General features: G+C 45.4%; 1 protein-coding gene across 1 annotated transcript in view; it reads left to right on the plus strand.

The window, feature by feature from the left end:
* The first annotated feature begins 342 nt into the window (after positions 1-342).
* The window catches only part of FBXO32 (F-box protein 32), a 37,100-nt gene continuing 17,016 nt past the window's right edge, over positions 343-20,426 (plus strand). Inside the window, exons 1-4 of the mRNA XM_052651664.1 lie at positions 343-667; positions 6,720-6,832; positions 7,682-7,731; positions 8,786-8,878. Coding sequence (XP_052507624.1) covers positions 552-667; positions 6,720-6,832; positions 7,682-7,731; positions 8,786-8,878 — 372 coding nt within the window. The 5' untranslated portion in view covers positions 343-551. The remainder of the gene's footprint in view (positions 668-6,719; positions 6,833-7,681; positions 7,732-8,785; positions 8,879-20,426) is intronic.

Below are 20,426 nucleotides of genomic sequence, written 5' to 3' on the forward strand. Positions count from 1 at the left end.
CAGGAGGACTCGGTGCAGTTTCCCCGAGCGCCCGGCCTCGCGCTCGAGCCGCAGCAGCTGCGCGGTTTGCGTGCGGGAAGGGAGGCAGAGGGGCCCGGGGCGGAGGGGACAGTGGGAGCCTCGGCCCCGCAGCACGGCTTCAAGTTTCCATCGGCGAGCAGTTGTGCAACAGCCAGAAGAGCTGGAGCCGCGGGCGCCTCGGAAAACAAGTCGAGCCTATAAACAAAGCCACGTGGCCTCCGGGCTGGGGGGGCCGGGCTAAGAGCAGGAGGCTCTTCCGGCAACAAAGAGCCGCGGCCGGCGGCCCATGATAAATACGGCGGCCCAGACCGCAGCGCTGCACTGCAGCGAGCCTCGCGCGCCCCGCGACCCTCCACCGTGCGTTCCGCGAGCGCCCGCACCTCGTTCCGCACCCCGATCCCGCAGCCGCTCCCTCACCGGCCCCCAAGCACCCCAAGCAGCCGCCCAGGGCAGGCGCGCCCCCGAGGCCGCCGGGCAGGTCCCAGTCCATCAGTCCGTCGCGTCCATCCGTCGCATCCCTCGGCGGTGCCATGCCATTCCTCGGGCAGGACTGGCGGTCGCCCGGGCAGAGCTGGGTGAAGACGGCGGATGGCTGGAAACGCTTCCTGGACGAGAAGAGCGGCAGCTTCGTGAGCGACCTCGGCAGGTGAGCGGGTCGCCACCAACTTCAGCTGCGGTGGACAGACCCGGGCTGGCCTCTCGGGGTGGGGGGCGGGTGAATGGGACGCAGACAGGCCGGAACAGGGTGAGGAGGGAGCCCCGGACCAGAAGGATGGAAGTGAATTATCCTGGGTTTCTGCAGAGATGTCGCCAGAGCACGGGTGTTTGGTTTCTCTTATTGTTCAAGGTCAGCGTCTCCAAGTGGGCACTTCTTACAGAATCCTGGTCCCTCTGAGAAACTGATCTTATCCCCAAACGCTAAAACTTAGACTCAACTTAAGGGGTCCACTGCCTTAAAGGACACCAGCGTCGTGCGATTTGCGTGGGGGGTGGGGGTGGGAGTGAACGCCGGCGAGTGGGCCGCATGACCTTCACCTGGGGGGGACCCTGGGGTGGACCCTGGGGTGGCGGGGCTCTGAGCACAAGTCTGAGACAGGATTGGACGCGGGTCCCGCCCGCCGCGCCTCCAGGCTCTTCCCACGCACAGACGACCACAGAGTGGGCAGGGAGGATGAGTAACCAGGAAGGGGCGACCAGATGGTCCCTGGGGCATCCGTGCTGGCGGAGCGTCGGTAAAGACCCGAGGAGGCAGAGCTGTGAAGGAGGGGAGGGAGGCGGGCTGAAAACCCAAGCCCTCGGCCTGTGGGAGGACAGAGTCTTTGCACCTGTTTCCTCAGTGGCCCTTTCGGTCGTTTTCTTTGTATAGTGAGTGCGCCCCCATTTCAAGTGATGCCCATCCCCTGCAGAGTCCGCCTGGCTTGGGTGAGCCTCTGGAGTCAAGTTCCACCTGAGCTGTCAGTGTGGTGGAAAATCTGAGTTTCCGAGGAGCCTGAAGCCCCACCCCCACCCCGTTTAGTAACACAGAAGCAGCGACTAAGGAGTTAGACGGCCTGGAGTCTGTCAGCCCTCATCACCACAGTTGGCATCCACATCGCTGCCATTTGGCCCAGAGGGGATCAGTGCAACCTGCTCACCCTTGGTTGACTTTACCCGTGGCCTTTGGTGAAAACCACTGCTCCCCACCCCCCAGCCCTTACACTGACTTCAGTGGAGAATCCTGTACAAGGGCCAGCTTCCCACTCAGATTTACCAGTGGTTGTGTGGCTGAGCCCCTGGCACTCCATTTTACAAAAACTATCAAGGAAATATGGTTATTTCAGCGTCCTGACCTCCAGGGCCCTGCACCTGTTTGTGATTTGTGAAGCATCACTTTTTGTTTTCCAGTGGAAAAAAATAAAAGTAATTCATCTTGGGGGTCTGCCAGGGAAGACAAGAGCACATTGACCTTTACTTTAAAGATACTTTGAGGTCGTCCCTAGGGAGTTTGGGAAGCACTCTAAAGAAATCTTACTTATGGAAACTCAGAAAATTTACAGAAAAATGAAAAGACCAACTGCTGTCTCTAGACTCTTTTAGGGACTCTGGTTGCCTATTTGGCCTAAATTTTTCTCCCTGGACTAAAAGCTTCTTTTTTAGTATAGTAGAATGGAAGCTTCTTCTTTCCTTTCTTCCTTCCTTCCTTCCTCCTTATTCCTAAGAAGTGAGGATCTAATGTTGTGGACTTCATTTTGAGGTAGCAGTTTGGATTCTTCCTAGGGAGGTGCAGCCATGGTCTGCTTAGCTGTGTCCCAGCAGCTCACGCATGTACAAGCGTAGGATGTTCCTTAGTGGGAGACAGACCAGTGGGTTCAGCAGGAGAGTTTCCAAATCAGAGGCTCTGCTTGGCATACACATTCACACTGAATCTGCTCTGGGAGATAAGCTGGTGTCACTCCTATTTAGAATAGCGGTGCCTCTCTCTCCATAGTAGGGGAGACCTGGAGACAGGTTTACCTTAACCACGAAAGTTTACCCCTCTCTCTCCCCATCCTGAACCTCCTTTCTTTCCTCCCTTTTCAGGCCATCTTAGCTAGAACTGCCAGCCTACCACTATCATCACAAATGGTGATCCATTTAGTGACCACTTGGGGCTCTTGGATGAGTCAGATTTGAGGACTCATTTGGTAGCTTCTAGCAAAGCAGCTGCCTGTTTGTTTGCAGAGTATTTTTTTCCTCCCAGCAATTGTAAACAATCCCTTCCCTACTTCACATGAGAAGTCTGCCAATTTCTTCAAAGCCGTTGGCCTTCTGAAACCCGGGTTTACAGGCTCAAATATCCCTCCTGTTTTCAGTCCTGGTGATGTTGCCCTGTGATGTCAGGTTTGGGTTGCCAGTCTGCCTACTCAGGTGAAGCTGAATGCCTCTCCTGTTAGGAGAAAACAAAAGGCAGGCCCTTTTGAAAGAGAGGGAAGGGGGGTGGATGTGCAACAGAGGCCTGCGAAAGAGGCCTCAGGCTCTTAGTCTGATTGCACCTCCCATTCTGTGAGCTGCCTGGACAAGAGTAGGGGGGGTGGGCAGCGGGGGGTGAGGGTGCCCTTGATGTGTTGCAGCCTGGGGACCATGGTGTTTTTTATGTGTGGACCACAGCTTCTCTGCCCAGAGCACCTTCTCTGGACCCTGCTGGCCATTCTCTCTGTGTCCCGGGCCCTGTCTTCTTCCAGCAGCAGAATGTTCCAAAACCCCATCACAGCTAAGTGCCCTGAACTGAGATCAAGGGAGGATTTCAGATAAGCTTCAAGGAGGCGCCCTGTAAAAAAGTTGAAACTACCTAAGAGGAATGGCAAGTGTTACATTTGGGCAGATGAAGAAAATTCAAGGAAAGAGTTTAGCAGGAATTAGGGTGATCCAAGAAGGCTTCAAGGAACTGGTGGTTGAGCCACCTCACAAGCAGTCCTGCTCACCAATAACCCCCAGCCCTGCCCTGCCCCACCCCCCCAGATGAGTAATCTCAGCTCCCTGAGCCTGGGCCACTCTTCTGCAAGCCTGCAGTGGTGCCTCTGAAAACTCCAAAAGTACAGCTGAGGCTGAACCAGGAAGCAGGACGTTTACCCCGGTGCCCTGGATGCACAAATGGAAACAAGCAAATAAAATAGTGAATAAGCAAATAAAATAATGGTTAAGATTTTTATGAGCACTTACTGTGTGCAAGGCAGTGTTCTCAGGGCTTCTTACACTAGGCTGTTTGTTTTGCCACAACAATGGGGTTCTCGCCCTGTGAGTCTGACAATTTGGGTATGTATTGGAGCAAATTAGCCTAGAACTCTCATTGGCCTTAATCTACAACTAAGCCCTTAGGAGTAGGCCACAGCTTTCTTCAAATGGTCTATTACAAATGAAATGAGAAATAGGACTTCTTTTTTTTTCTTCTTCCCTCCCTTTGTCTCTGCTGCCAAATGCACTTATTTTGAAATCTTTCATTTTTTCTAAAGTTGTCTTTAAGTATCTTGGTATGTGTGTGATGACAGTACAGGGCTGGAAGAGGTCTTTTTTTTTCTTATTCTAGGCCTGTGCCTATAAAAATCAAGATTATTATTAGAACTGACTATAAAATAGCAAGTTACTGGTTACTGTTGCATTTAATGAAGACAGCTTCTTTAAATGGTTTTGCTTATTAAGAAAAAAAAAGTCATGATTCCTAAATGATGATGGCTTTTCTTGTTCAAAATTTCAGTTGTAATTTTCCATTGGCTTTGCGTTTTCTTGAAATGGACATAATTGAACTCTCAAAATAGCCTCTAACTGAATATATTATTGCTTAAAAGAAAACATATAAGCAGGCAACAGAAATAAACCCCGTAGTCCTTCCTTCCAGGCCCTACCTCTGATGTCCAAAACCTAAGTGAAAAGTGCAGGGTTTCTCTTTGGTTAAAGCTTTTCTACATTCTCCAGTGGGAGAGCGTCATCAATTATGTCAAATTCTTCTTAAACTAGCTTTGGAAATGAGTCACTCGGGCTTAAAGCAGGTTATTGTTATTTCTGTGAGGAAAGCAAATGCTCAAATTCCTTTGAGGAATGTTTTCAATTAGAAAAGAATAAGATGAAAGATAAATATTTAACATTGCTAAGGAATGGTCACAATCTATGGCCCAGGCTCCAAAAATGCTCTGCTAAACCTTAAATGTGTGATTGAGAATAAGACAGCTTCATTTTGCGGTGCTCTCTATGTGGAATTCAGGCTGTAGGTGTCTGCTCATGGTGCCAGTGTGTGTTTCCTTTAAAAATAAGTCTTCGTGTGATATTTTTACACAAAATGGCCTCAACTTTGTTTTCTAAAGCTGTTCTCAGCTTTGGTACATCATGGACCAGTCAAGTGACTTTCCATTTTCCTCCCTTCTCCTCAGCGTTGACAGAAATTTCTTAAATTAGCTCTAAGGACTCTGAATTCCGCTCTCTGTTTCTTCTGCCCCTCTTATCCCGCTGAACTTGGCACTGGGCAGCTGGCTGTTCAGTGGTTTTGTGCCCCTAAAGCTGTGCAAGCAAATATACACTCACGTGTGATACAAAGCCAGGCCCAAAACATTCACCCTGGGCTCAGTAAGACTTAGTGTTCCCTAAGACGGGGCATTTCTACAGTAAACCCGCTGAAACCTCAAAGTATCCTGTATCCCGGGATGAGAAGGAGAGGGCTAATGATATTAGGAAGTTCAATAAATGGTATTAAGCTTGGCCTCCTGAGGGAAGATTAACAAATGACTGATTATCCATCAAGCCTATCCCTCTGGGTCCAGAAACACTGAGTATATTGTTGGTGCTGTCACGTGTAAGCATGTTAGCAAGATACTTATTGTACTTATTGAAGTACTGGAGAGATCATTGTATTGATAGTAATAGGATCCTGGAGATTGTTTTTCAAGCCCTCTTTTCTCTTTTACATAATACTTATAACATGGAGAAGTGCAGGCGTGCCTCATCTTATCCAACAGATGTTGGTCCAAACAAGATATAAATCAAATCATATTTTAAATTCAGCAAAAGAATTCAGAAAGTTAAAGGGCTCTAATATATGGTTGATGTAAGAAAAAAAAAAAAAACCTAGTTGATGTTTTACTGGTTGACATTACAAATCTTGCCTGAAAAAATTAAAATCTTGCCTGGCATATGCATACCCCATGGGGGTTGGGAGGTAGGGGTAAGGGGATCTTTTCATTGTATCTTCTCAATATTTCTCCTGCATTTCTTCTGTGGAAACTCTTTGGAGATTTACTCTCAAGTCCCATTACATAATAGAACTCCATCAGCCCCCCAAAAACAGCTAAGCTTACTGAAGGAAACATGCCCCAACCCAAGTTGAAACTGTACATTGCTTAGTGACCTGTGAATTGGCCAGTTCTGTCTTTTCAGCCCTAATAGATGTGTGAATTGTAAATTCAGCTTGTTTCATTTAGGATTCAAGGTCTTCACCTCACAACATGATGCCTAGTATTAGTCAAGGAAAGATACGAAACATAACTAACACTATACACTGAATACCTCCTAGAAATACAGTCTATAAGTCAGACTTCTGTAAATGTTTTAAAGACCTGAGGGGAGCATGCTAGTTAAAAGCAGCTTGGGATGGAGAGGGAGATGGGAGGAAGGTTCAAGAGGGAGGGGACACATGTACACCTATGGCTGATTCATGTTGATGTTTGACAGAAAACAACAAAATTCTGTAAAGCAATTATCCTTCAACTAAAAATAAATAAAGGTCAAAGATACGGTATGTGAATCATATCTCCATAAAGCTATTTTTTTAAGCAGCTTGAGGTAGATGATTTTTGCAAAATGAAAATATTGTATATTATAGTGATACCAGTAGCCCTTCCTCTTCCTCCCTCCCCACCCATTCATGATTTTTGCTTAAAATAATGTTGCTGTACCCTGGGTGGCTCTTAAAGAGTGCAGAACTATGTATCTAATACAATGGCAAACACTGTTGGGCATTCAAAACGAATAGAAGTCCCCATCCCTGTCTTCCATAGAGATCTGACACTATTTTCTTCCTAAAAGAGGCAAGTTTGGGCCTGTGCAACCCCAATCACTTTTGAGTGATTATTTTATTGCTTTGTTTGAGGAGCACATATGATTGAGTTTTATAACTGCAGTGAGTTATTTATAGAAACAGCTCATGTTAAAGTGTAACTGTTACAGCTCATCCCCTCTGGTCTTGTTATTCCTAGTTACTGCAGCAAGGAAGTATACAATAAGGAGAATCTTTTCAACAGCCTGAACTATGACGTTGCAGCCAAGAAGAGAAAGAAGGACATGCTGAATAGCAAAACCAAAACTCAGTGTAAGCTGTTTGTTTTGAACTTAAGAAAGAAAGCTGTCTATAGATCGTTTTGATTGGTTCTTGGGGTGGGGCGGGGGCTGTCGGGGGCGGTGGGGGGCGGGAATCACACCTCACGTGGTTGGCACTGGTTTTCACATTGACTGTGTCATTGACAGAGGTTACCAGGATCTTTGCACTCAGAAACCTGGTTGTGCATTTTATGAGTGAGATTAATGTATTCTTTATAGTTGTGTTTATAAGTCAGTTGCTAGTTGGGGTGTTTTTTCCCCCGGCTTGTCACTTATATTTGACATAGTTTAGTTATTATTCAGTGATATGGTCAGCTGAACTACCAGTGTGTGCTTTCATCTGGAACTGGGTTTTGAAGCTTTGAATGTAAATTTTTTCCCCCTCTTTCCTTGTATAAATACTAGTAACAGTTCTAGATGCTGGATGTATGAACAGAGAGTCTAAATTTCTGTTAATAAGCAGGAATTACAGATCTTTGGTTGATTCCATCTGTACTGCTTGGCTTCTTCATGTTATCTGTTTTATTTCTACTGTTTAACTTGTAGGCTTGGCATTTAACACAAACTTGTACTTGGATATTAGATTTTTTTCTTTAATTTGGAGCTTTGGTATACTCGATCTGAGTATCAAAGACTTGAAATGCCTTCAACAAAGTAAATTATAACTCTGGTATTTATACACTGCAGAAATTAGGCTTTTGCATCCCCTTAGACTGTCAGCAGAGTCTTTGTATTTTCTGTCAAAACTTGTTAACGCTTTGGAATAAATGAAAAATAAATGCAAAATCTTGGGCATGTTGTAAATTTTAAAGCTATCAGGTTTTTTGTTTGTCTTTTTTAGATTTCCACCAGGAAAAATGGATCTATGTTCACAAAGGAAGTACTAAAGAGGTGAGCACTCATCTGTTTGTTAAGGAGAATGCTTAGTTTTATACCTGCCCTAGGAGAATATAGGACTGTCCCCTTGGGTGTGGGTGGTGGTAGCTTGCAGCCCACTACCTAGCCAACCATCAGAGTTTGGGGCTGCAGAGATAGAGGCAAAAGTCACTAGGTGGACTCCCCAGTTGTTCAGTGAGATGATGACTGTAAAAGTGCTTTATGGAGATGAATATTCCCATCTCAAAAGTAATGTTATAAAGTTCCAGCCTTTCCCTCAGGACAGTGCTTCCCTTTTGTTCTAACATCAGTTTTAGACTTCAACTCGGTTCATTTTAGCCCTGGAGGTCTACTTACTAAATACAGCAGACGTTTTTTTGCCTGCCTGTTGCAACACTGCACAAACAAGATGCAAAAGAGAACACGACGTTGTAATATCTAAATTTGCATGGCAGATTGATAGAATTTCTATCACTGTCAGGGACCTCGGAGAACTAGTTCCCTCTGTGATTTGAGGCCCTGAGAGGGAGACAGCGATATACCCGAGACCACCCAGGTACCAGGAGTAGAGCTGGGGCTGTGAGTCAGGGGTTTCCACCCTCGGTGCCTTGTGCATTCACAGGGGAAAGATCAAAACTTCCTGGCTTCTTCGTGAAGCCTTAAAAACGCTTCTGATGATCACAGTGAGAAAAGCCCTGAGACGTGAGGCAGGGTGGCAGACAGAGCTAACACACGCAGGGTTAATTCTCCCCCCAGAAGTATGTTCCTATGATCAACATATATCACATATCCATCTCCCAACTGTTCCTCAACAAGCAAGGGCCTGTGGAGGACAAGGGCCCACAGGGTACACGTCATGACTTCAGTCACTGACTAAAGCAACTGCCTGCTGAACCACCCATCTTTGTGGCTCACGGGGTTGAGGGGTAGGGGGGTGGAGTTTCCCAGAAAGAGCTGATCATGGTGCAGGGAAGCAGCAGGTTACCTTAGACAGCCACCCAGCTAGTCGGCAGAGTCCCAGCAGATCATTCTAGAACTTGACCTCTGCACCCCCTGTTTTCACATTCAGCGCCATGGGTACTGCACTCTGGGGGAAGCTTTCAACAGGCTGGACTTCTCAACTGCCATTCTGGATTCCAGAAGATTTAACTATGTCGTAAGGGTAAGTCTCTGTAGATTACCCAGATTCTCAAGTTGAAGTGTCTCTTTAGCTTGTCTTGAAGTAGACAAGGCACCCCCACCCCTGCATGATAAGAATAAAAGTAACTCTTTAGGACCCTGGGCATCTTGAGGAAAGCAGAAAATGGACTCCTCAACTTCCCCCTCCCCAGATGGACTTGCGGTTCCGTATGGATCCTGTTAGGATGTCCCTGTGATTGGCACCCCCAGACAGGGACCGTCATAATCCCTCACGTGAGCCACAGGGCAGGCAGCATGGGCTCTGGCAGCAACATTAGCCAGAGAGAATTTAGCAGAAAACAAGTTGTAAAGCACCTTGGGTTGTTTTAAAAATTTTATGCCCCTCTGGTCGTTCTCACTGGCCTTCCTCCTTGCCCAACTTTAGCTGACTCTGGGTGAACTTAAGACATTTTTGGTTTAAGCCTCAAAGCTGGGTGTTCAGGCATGTTGAAACCTTGTTTCCCTGACTCCCTTCTCCCACCCCTCCACCACCACGTGAGGACAATATTCAGTCCCAGGTTCACTGCAAGCCTGAAACTACCTGCTTGGGTCAGTTGCTTCCTATTTAAACCCTGCATTGGGGAAAAAAAAAAAATTAATGAGCTTTAGCAAAATATTAATGATGAAGGTAGTAAAACAAGTTAAGCCTAACCATGACCTTCAAGTCACTGATTCTTTTTAATTGCTCGGTGGCTGTTTTTCCCCTGAGCTCCCTTGCGTGTTGTTGTCAGCGGTTCCATCCAGGAGGTAGCAGCTGTTTGGGTTTTAGGATCAGAAGTAGGAGGCAGTTTACCCATTATGGGTGTTGGTCGGTCGGGTTTTTATTTTCTTTTTCCTGGGTTGCTGTGCTTCTCAGTGCCATGTCAATGAGTCAGATGATTGCAAAGACCCAGCCAGAGCGATGACATTCAAGCCCCCTTGAGGCCTGGATCGTTCACCTGTCATCTGGGCAGATACAGGCCTGGCTGTCCCAACTGACCTGATTTTAAAACACACGCACACGCACACACACACAAACCCAGGCCTCTTGTAGGTTAGAAGCTCTGAGCTGAGCCCATAATCAGATCTGTCTGCTCTTCAGATGAACCCTTATTCCAGACCAAAAGGGATAACAATCAGAGACCTTCCTGATGAAATGTTCATGTCATTCAGTGTGACTCTGCTGACTCTGGGAGGTCATTTCGGCCCACAACTCAGTGCAGGCTGGTTGGAGTCAGGCCCAGGAAGACCTGGAACTTGTCGCTAGGAAAGTGAATAGTTTCCAGTCTCCCAGATCTGATGTCTTGATCCCAAACTGATCAGCATATGGTTAATTTTTAGATGGTTCTCCTTTCTACCTGTTCTCCTTTCCCCAAGAAATAAGATAAAGCACAGGAACAAAGGAGTTGAATTGTGGAGATCTATTTCAAGCAATTGTGTGCACTAATACCTCTTGGCCTTCCATTAACCGTGTAAAGTGTGGGTACTTTTATTCTCTGTTTACATAAATAGAGAGGTATAGAGAAGCAAAATAACCTGTCCAAGGTCACAAAGCTGCATAAGCAAAGATACCCAAATCTGAAACCAGCAGTTAAAGTCCGCACTCTTAAGCTGCTACAAGGAGGAGCTCCATATAAGCAAAGGACTGAAAGTAAAATGGCCTGCGGTCAGATCTCAGCTCCACTGCTTTCACGTTGTTTCACCCTCACACTCCCAAGTGTAAGAAGGACTTAGAATAACCTAACTTCACAGAGTAGCTGTGAAACTCAGTAACGTACATGGAAATTTTCTGCAGACTGGAATATGTTAGTCAAAGTCAGCTACTAATATTTGTTATTACCTACCTATCAAAATTACTGTTTATAAGAGTCAACTAATTTGATCACACAAGGCAGTTTTATTTCTGGGAATTCAATTAATATTTTTGATTATAATGACAAGATTTTATAATTGGTAAGCTTTTCCAGACTTAATTTTTAGACTAGTTGACTATTAAATCTTCTTTGTTTATTCTCCCTGAAAGACCTTTGCAGTTTGGTTGATAAAAAAAATGTTTTTCTACTTAAAAAAAATATCTGGAGAATCATGTCCTTTGCTCTTGATTAAAACTCAGCATGAAGAACTTGTGTCTAACAGTATGGGCACAATCTCCTAATCTTTAAGTTAAAGAAACTGTTGAATGCTTTCTGTTATTAGGTTCAGAAAGAGGGGGAAAATATCTATTTTGGAAAGAATAATCTTTTTTTCCTCTTCACTGTTAGAGTCCTCTGTAATTTGAGAAATGTTATTTTTATAAAGAGCTTAAACATTTTAATGATAGGCACCACATTTTGAGGGTTTTCTTCTAAGGAACTTAAGACACTTAAGTTGTTCTCAAATAGTCTTCTTATCCTTAAAGCAACTTTGCAGAGTAGCTTGCCAGTGTTTTATCCTCATCTTACTGCTTTGGCCTAATGATTTCTTAATACTACAATGATTCCTCAGTACCAGAAGAATCAACTTTGAAGCCTTCAAATTTGTTTAACCTCTTTAAAGACAAAGTACATTTTTAAAAATGGATCATGTTCATACTAGCTATCAATCCCCGTAAAAGAGACAGGCAGAGAGAATGAAAAAGATGGCCAACACTCCTATCTCAATGTTATGATTTTTATCAGATAGCATGAAAATTTTGTGGAACTTTTAGACTCAGAAAGTTGATGATAAATTGGAGGGTTTTTGTATAACGTTTGTACCTTTGTTTAATTGGCTTTAGGCTACACTCATTGCCTCTCCCCACTTCTCTCCATACCACCAATGGCTTAAACACAGTTTTAACTGTGGTTTTTAAAGATGATTTAAAATCTCTAAAAGCAGCAACTTACCCACTTATGAAAGGTCACTTTTTCAAAAATGGGTTTACACCATGCCTCAAGACCAACACATTTTGGAAATTCCCCTGGGGAGCCGGTGAAGATTCCAGGAGATGGGCCAGTGGTGGGGTTAGAACTGTAACCAGGCAAACACAAGTGCTGACTAACCCATCCAGGGCACAGAGAGGCCAGCAAAGTAGGTCTCCAGAAGACACACAGTTGCACATTAGAATCACCTGTGAAACTTTTTTCTTTAGAAAGCCCACCTCTAGCACATTCGAGTTCATCAGCTGAAGGTGGTACCCTGGCATTGCTACTTAAGTTTATCCACCAGTTGATGCTAGTGTGTTTTCAAGTTTGCCAACCAGCCCAGAAACCACCTGGGAGCCCAGCTTATATTTTGCATAATAAGTTTTTAAACAAGACACACTGAGACATGAGTGCAAGAGAGGACTTTAACACTTTAATGCCAGAATGATCTTTGGTCCTCCCAGCTCTCTCTATGGCATGAGAATGTGGCCAAGTACCTGGTAACTCTAGATGCTGCCTTTAGACCAGGAAGAACCTTGAGTAGCAATTTCCTGACCTTGATGAAGGGGATTCCCACGTTGCAGTGGCGCTAGTGGTAAAGAACCCACCTGACAACGCAGGAGACATAAGAAATGCAGGTTCAGTCCCTGGGTTGGAAAGATCCCCTGGAGGAGGCATGGCAACCCATGCCAGTATTCTTGCCTGGAGGATCCCATGGACAGAGGGGCCTGGCAGGCTACAGTCCATAGGGACGCACAGAGTAGGACACAACTGAAGCATTTTAGCATGCACACACACGTGACCTTAATGAATTGACCCTGGTGTGCAACAGTTGGGGAAGGACAAACAAAAAGTTTGCAACCGCACTCTCTCTGTTCCTCTGCCACAGAGAACATCCACAACCTGAACCGATGCACATTTTTATTTTTTTCTGCATTACAGCCCTAAGTCCATTTGAATGTTTCCAGCAAGTTACTGACTTCTTACCACCCCCTAAAAATCTTTTTCCAAAAACATGTTTTAGTTTAAGTTGACTGGCGGTTTGGCAAACAAAACTCTGAAATATGGCACGATGATGACTCAAATTTAAACCCAATGCCTTCAATTAAAGGGCGTGCTGTTGCCAAGCCCCTGGTGGGTCATGATGTGTGCGGGCAGCTGGGCCCTGCACCGGGTCCCTCTGCCCAAGTGACCTTGGATTAATCCGGTGGTGCACAGCCTTCCTTTGCTTAAAGTTCGAGTCCTGCCCCCTGGGTCTTAAAACTGGTGGTATCTTTTTCCTTCGAGACTGAGAAACAGAGATGGAGGGAAGGAGGCCAGCCCTCCCAATGGCAACAAAATCAAAGGAGCAGAGCCCTAAGCCCATTTGAAAATGATGGCAGAAGTGGTTGGGAACTGGGAGAATCCACTGTAGGGTATTAGCAGTGAGGGTCCCGAGCTAGGCTTAAAGTGAATGCTGATTAGGGTGCTGGCGATTTTACCAAGCAGTGCTGCATCTCAGAATTCCTAGCTTTCTCAGTCGTCCTAAGCATGTAGGCAAGGAGATCGTGCAATTTCTAGGTGCCCTCAGAAGTGGGGGACATTCACAGACCTTGAGGGTATGACCACGGAATTGGAGGAGTACATGCAGAAGTAGGGGGCTACCTGAAGAAATGGGGGTGCCCACACAATGACAGAAGTAACAGAGTATACTTGCAGAAGTAGGGGGTACCCACCGAAGTGGGGGCACCCCCAAAAATGGAGGAAGGCTGAAAGACCAGAACAGTGGTGTTTTTGACCATGGACACCTGACAGTGCATTAATAATTTAAGCACATATTCTCCATATATATTCATAAATCATTTGTAAATCATATACAGATGCATCCATGCGTGCTCAGTTGCTTCAGTCATGTCCAATTCTTTGCTCCCCTGTGGACTATAGCCCACCAAGCTCCTCTGTTCATGGGATTCTCCTGGCAAGAATACTGGAGTGGATTGCCATGCCTTCCTCCTGGGGATTTTCCCAGCCCAGGGAGTGAACCCATGTCTCCTGCATCTCCTGCATTGCAGGTGGATTCTTTATCCACTGAGCCACCTGGGAAGCCCCATATACCTCTAAAAGGTGCTAATAATGGTAACTACTGTCCTGCTGCTACAAAATTAAACTGAATTTAATCCCTTGAAATGCCTTTGAACAGTACATCCATTGTTGCTGTAACTATTGTCATCTTTAGGGTGGTAATTAGGCATTAGAAAATACATGAAAATAGAAATTAAAGATGAAATAAAATATAGAGATTGTCTTTTTTCTGATTTTCCTACCTGATTTTCTTTCACATCCCACTTTGGAGATGGAGAAACACTGGAGGCGGATTCTTGGAAGAGGTTGAACCTGAGAGTCTCCTTCCTTGAAGGAAGGCCAGGATTTGGCCAGGTGGAGAGACAGTAGAAGGCTTTGCAGAGACAAATGGCATGAGCCCCAAACTGGAGATGGAAAAAAGAGAAATAGAGAGCAATGGTGGGCCAGGGGCCGAGGGCAGTGTGACAGTGAACCTGGTACAAGCAGTAAAGAGGCTGCGTAGACAGGGAGCCTGATTTCAGCAGGCTCATTGTGGCAAACAGAGCTGCTCAGGTCGATGCAACAGGGAACAGGGCATCACTCTTAAGTTCAGAATTTTCTGGGATGGATAGAAGACAGAGAGGCAAGTTGCTCTCGGCTGAGAATACAATTGATTTGTATAAACTTGGCCCTCAGTTAGAGAGATGTTTCACTTGCAAATAATATTTACCCAATCTTGACATGCCTGGAGCTTATTAATGTAGCCAAAATGCTCCCTCTTCCAACCTGTCAGTGTTCAGGCTCAAAGTCAGGACAAAACTTTCCAGGTTCTAATCTAGGTTGTCTATTGAATAAATAAGGGTCTTGGAAGTACACAGAGGCACTGCCGAATATAACCAAAGGTTTATTGCAGAAGACATAATTTTCCTGTGGGCACCTAGCTTGGGTACTGAGCATGGGAGAAACGGCAGGGGCTTCTCCAAGCTTCTTAAAGTTTTTTCCTACCTTTGAGAATCCTTTGGCATGTTTTCTAACCAGACATGCATGTCCTTTAAACCTCAGAGCCTACTGTCGTAGGAAAAGGAGGAATTTAGGGATGAACTACATTTTTAACAATATTCTATGCAAGACAGAGTATGTTTGGGTATGCATGCTGCGTGGCTAACCTCGAACCAACAAGGCGAGTAGCTGCTCTTTCTGTTTGTGCCTGGTGCCTGGTGTTCCTTTAAATCTCAGCTGCTTGCCTTCCTGGAAAGCGTTAATGATGTATTTGCATTAAAAGTAATGTATCAATCTGGAAACAGACCCCATATGAATACCAGCCTGACAGTCCATACCATCTACTGTTGATTATGTCATTTGACCCCCCTGAGCCACCTCTTCTAAAGCAGGAGGGAATATGCATAAACTGTTATCCAGGCCCCCTCTAGCTATACTACTCCTTGAGTCTAAAAGACAGATGTGTTAAATATATATATATAGTTGAGTGCCTGCCATGTGCCAGGTTGGGGTAGTTGTTGTTGTTCAGTCACTAAGTTGTGTCCAACTCCCTGCAACCCAATAACTATAGCACCCCAGGCTTCCCTGTCCTTCACTATCTCCATGTGTTTGCTCAAACTCATGTCCATTGAGTCAGTGATGCCATCCAACCATCTCATCCTCTGTTGCCCCCTTCTCCTTTTGCCCTCAATCCTTCCTAGCATCAGGGTCTTTTCCAATGAGTCAACTCTTCGTTATGAGGTGGCAAAGTATTGGAACTTCAGTATCAGTCCTTCCAATGAATATTCAGGGTTGATTTTCTTTAGGATTGACTGGTTTGATCTCCTTGCCATCCAAGGGACTCTCAAGAGTCTTCTCCAGCAGGTTGGGATAGAGTGGTAAACAAAACAACCCTTTCTGTCTGGAGGTTTCTATTCCAATTAGACCGTCAGCAAGCAAGTAAACAAGATCATTTCAGACATGTACAAATGAAATGATGAAGAACAATGAAACCATAGTAAGATCTAGGATAGTCCAGAAAGGGCTCTCTGAGCTCTCAGCAGGCAACATTGAAACCGAGACCTGAATGGAGCTGCCCATGAAGATGTGCCCGGGACAAAGCCTGGGAGGTGGCAATGAGCTAGAAGGTGGTTCAGGGAACCAGAGGCAGGCTGTGGAGCCAGAGCGGAGTGAGCTGGGGAAGGACTGGGCACAATGAGGCTGGACAGGGAGTGAAGACCAGGTCAGGGAGGACCTAGCCAGTCATGGTCAGGAGGCTGAATTTTTTTCTAAGGGCTAAGGGAAGGCATTTGAGGGTTTCAAGCAGAGAAGTGACTCGAGCAAATTTATTTTTAAAAGTCTGAATGCTAAAAAAAAAAAAAAAGTCTGAATGCTATGATGAACTGAACGGAAGAGACGATAGAAACCTACTTTTTCTGCAGGCAAAGTGAGATATGAGGGCAGTCTCTTTTCTGCCCATTCATCTTCCCCACACCCCTTCAAGCTGTGGTTGGCATCCATTCCGAGATTGGCTGTAGGATGTTGCTTGCAACTAGATTTTTCTTCTCAGTGTGTCTAAGAGTAGCAGGAGTCAAACCAAAGGGCAGGATGTGGTTTCGGCACGCAGTGACCACCAGCCCTTCCTCCGGGAACCCAGAACCGGTCCTGTTACTCCACAGCTAGTCACTGAGGATCCTACTGGATCCCCAGGCAGCCCAGCAGTAATGATACCCTGGAATGAGAACCCTCTTCTCACCCCCACCCCGCCCCCGCCTCTTTAAACATAGCCACAAATTACTGGCACCTGGACTAAAATTTGCCCAGCAGAAAACAAACAGCCATTTGCAAATAGTCCGTTTTCCTCTGCTTTTTCTCTTGTGGCCAGAGGCAAAGAATCTAACTGGCTAAGTCATCTTGGTAAATAAATTGCTAGATACAGCTCTACACCCCTAGGCACACGCTCCCTTGACACAAGTAAAATTAATCAATTCTGTCCTCCTTGCTACTAGTTTCATACAGTACTGGTTCTGGATCTGTAGAATTATACTGATGTGGAAAGCAGACCTACGTGATTTACCTAAAGCTATTGGCTTCCCTGATAGCTCAGTTGGTAAAGAATCCACCTGCGATGCAGGAGACCCCGGTTTGATTCCTGGGTCAGGAAGATCCGCTGGGGAAGGGATAGGCTACCCACTCCAGTATTCTTGGGCTTCCCTTGTGGCTCAGCTGGTAAAGAATCTGCCAGCAATGTGGGAGACCTGGGTTTGATCCCTGGGTTGGGAAGATCTCCTGGAGAAGGGAAGGGCTACCCACTCCAGTATTCTTGCCTGGAGAATTCCATGGCCTGTATAGCCCATGGGGTCACAAAGAGTCAGACACAACTGGGAAACTTTCACACACACACATTGCCTCATCACAACTGAGCAACTAACACACATACAAATGTGTTGTTTGGAGAAGGGCGTGGCAACTCACTCCAGTATTCTTGCCTGGAGAATCACATGGACGGAGGAGCCTGGCGGGCTGCTGTCCATGGGGTCACAAAGAGTCAGACATGACAAAGCAACTCACACACACACACACACACACACACACAGACACACACACACACACACACACAAACATGTTATTAACCCTTTCTGGATATTATTTCTTCCTTAATGTTACAAGCTGATTACCTATCACAGGGTAATATTGATATAAGGTTTTCAGACTGTTTCCTAGAACATAGCAATACATGATATTACTACTATTTTCAAAGTTTGGCCCTAGATGCAATTTTGATTAGCCTTGAGAAACTGAAGTCCTTAAGCTATCAGAAAAACCTGTTCTCAGGACTTCCCTGGTGGGCCAATGGTTAAGACTCAGTGCTTCCACTGCAAGAGGCACAGATTCAGTCCCTAGTCGGGGAACTAAGATCCCACATGACACCTGGCATAGCCAAAAAGTTAAAATAAATAAATAAATAAATATGTTCTCTGTTAGACATATCTGGGCCCAAGTCCTGGCTCCTCCACTTGCTACAGCTGTATGTCTTCAGATGAGGCCACAGTCCTCTTTTGACTAGTGGAGAACCCACTTCATTGGGTTGCCGTTGAAGGTGAAATAAGATCACACATGTAAAGTACTGAGCACAGTCACTGGCATTTGGCAACCACCAGTTAGTGTTAACAAAATGAGACTTCACGGTAGATGCAACTATGTGAGTCACAGAATGTATCAACATTAACTTTTATCATCAGACAAGAAGCTATTAAATGTATCAGAACTATAATAAAAATGATAGAAAGGAATATGAGAAGTTGAAAGAATTTAAGCATTTGGTTGACAATATATAAAGTTGAAATACAACGATTCTAAAGGTCTTTAAACCAGCTCTATTTTACCCTACTAATTCACTATGCCTTCCCTGGCAATAATTTTACCTAGTAATATTCTCTGTGCTATGATAAAAAACAAATATAATTTATTGAGTATATTTTTGGTATCAGGCACTGTTCTATGTGCTTTATGGATGCATTTAATCTTCACAACAATTCTAAAGTAGGTGCTGTTACCATGTACATTTTAAGCTAGGGAAACAGAGGCTGGCAGTTTGGCTCTGCCCTCACTCTTGAACTGTGATAAATATATATATCAAATTCCATACTCTATCAGAAATTGACAGACTGTAGCCCAGGAGCCGAATCTGCCCCCCATGTCTGTTTTTATAAATAAAGTTTTATTGGAACACAGCCACACCTGTTCATTTATATACTGTCCAGGGCTGCTTTTGTACTACCATTGCTGAGGTAAGTAGTTGCAATAGAGACTTTATGGCTTTCAAAGGCAAAAATATTTACTATCTAGCCTTTTACAGAAAAAGCTTTATGGAAATGATAACCCTTGATAATCAACTTTAAACTTCACTAAAAGATTGGGATTTGGAAGGAAAAGAAAGAATACCTTATTGTAACGATGCCCTGTATTTGGTTTCTATATACTGATCTCATTTAATTCTCATTACAACCTGTGAAGTAGATAGTCTTTTTTTTAAGTTGTTTACTTGTCTTTGGCTGCACTGGGTCTTCGTTGCTGCATACAAGCTTTCTCTAGTTGCGGAAAGTGGGCCTGCTCTCTAGTTGCAGTGTGCAGGCTTCTCACTGTGGTGGCTTCTCTTGTTGCAGAGCACAGACCCCAGGCTCCGGGGCTTCAGTAGTTGGGGCACATGGGCTTAGTTGCTCTGAGGCATGTGGGATCTTCCTGAACCAGGGATCGAACCCGTGTCCCCTACATTGGCAGGCAGATTCTTAACCGCTGGGCCACCAGGGAAGTCCCAGGCAGTCTTTTTTTTTTTTTTTTTTTAATGTCCACTTCAGAAATGAAGAAACTGAGGTTCTGGAAGGGAAAATGATTTACATCACAGACTGGATGGTAACCCCCCTGAGTCTAGGGATCGTGTGTCTTAATCCATGTCACCTACCACAACACTAGAACAGAATTGACCTGCAGAAAACACTTGCTAAGTGATTGACAGCTGCAAAGGTCACCCAGCTAGAGCATCCGGTCTCCTCCTGTTCCAGGGTTCTCTCGTGACCCCGAGGCTGCCTGGCAGTGAAGGGAAGGACTTTCTTTTGACACAGGAATAAACAGAGGGTGGTTGACATGTTATTCTTCTGCCAATTGACTGATTTTTGCTGCTCTATCTTGCTGCTCTTCCTTAGTCAACGATCATCTCAGTCAGGCCAAAGGGTTTTTCTTGTTTCCCCTTAAATGCACAGTCATAGCCTTGAGAATTTTTGTGTTCTTAGGATTGGTGCAATTTTAGACAAGATTGAAGCTGACGCCCTCGTGAGATGGCAGTCACATGGAATGGGGCTTTTGGATGGATTTCAGGCAGAGTTCTGTCTACCCTCCTCCTGCCCCACCTCCTACCCCGTGATGAGTCATGGCTCACAGCCGACTGCCCTTCCCAGAGCCACCTCAAGACTGTTGTTTTCTTTCATCTTGCTTTGTGCTGGTCATGTGAGGCTCAGGGTATTAATAGACTGTGGTCTTGGCCTTCTGAGTCTTGTTGTTGGTCAGGGAGATAAATGAAAAGTTTGGCCAGTCCCTTTGTGCCATTTTTCACTCCTCTCTTGACTGTCACGTGTTGGTTGGTGACAGAGCTGAACTGGACATGCAGAGGACATCCAGTCTGATCACCCCCCACCCCCCGGGATGCGGCCTCTGCTGATGTGTTGACTTCTTTCCTCTCCTCATGGGCATTTGGTCAGTTCTGACATCCAACCTTGGATCCCCAGTACTGATCTTAGCAAACCAGCCTTTCTTCACCATCCTTCCCTAGCCCAAAGACGGCATCTCTCCCAGCATGTGTGAGAGATACCTAAGCCAGGCAGGGAAGGATTGGGGGTCTTGTTGTTGTTGTTCAGTCACCAAGTCGTGTCTGACTCTTTATGACGCCATGGACTACAGCACACCAGGCCTCCCTGTTCCTCACCACCTCCTGGAGTTCACCCAAGTTCATGTCCATTGAGTCGGTGATGCCATCCAACCAGCTCATCCTCTGCTGCCCTCCTCTCCTTTTGCCTTCAGTCTTTCCCATGATCAAGGTCTTTTCCACTGAGTTGGCTCTTAGCATCAGGTGGCCCGAGCATATTTTTAACTTCGAGC

Source organism: Budorcas taxicolor, chromosome 14, assembly GCF_023091745.1.
Source record: "Budorcas taxicolor isolate Tak-1 chromosome 14, Takin1.1, whole genome shotgun sequence".
In the NCBI taxonomy this organism is placed as follows: Eukaryota; Metazoa; Chordata; class Mammalia; order Artiodactyla; family Bovidae; genus Budorcas; species Budorcas taxicolor.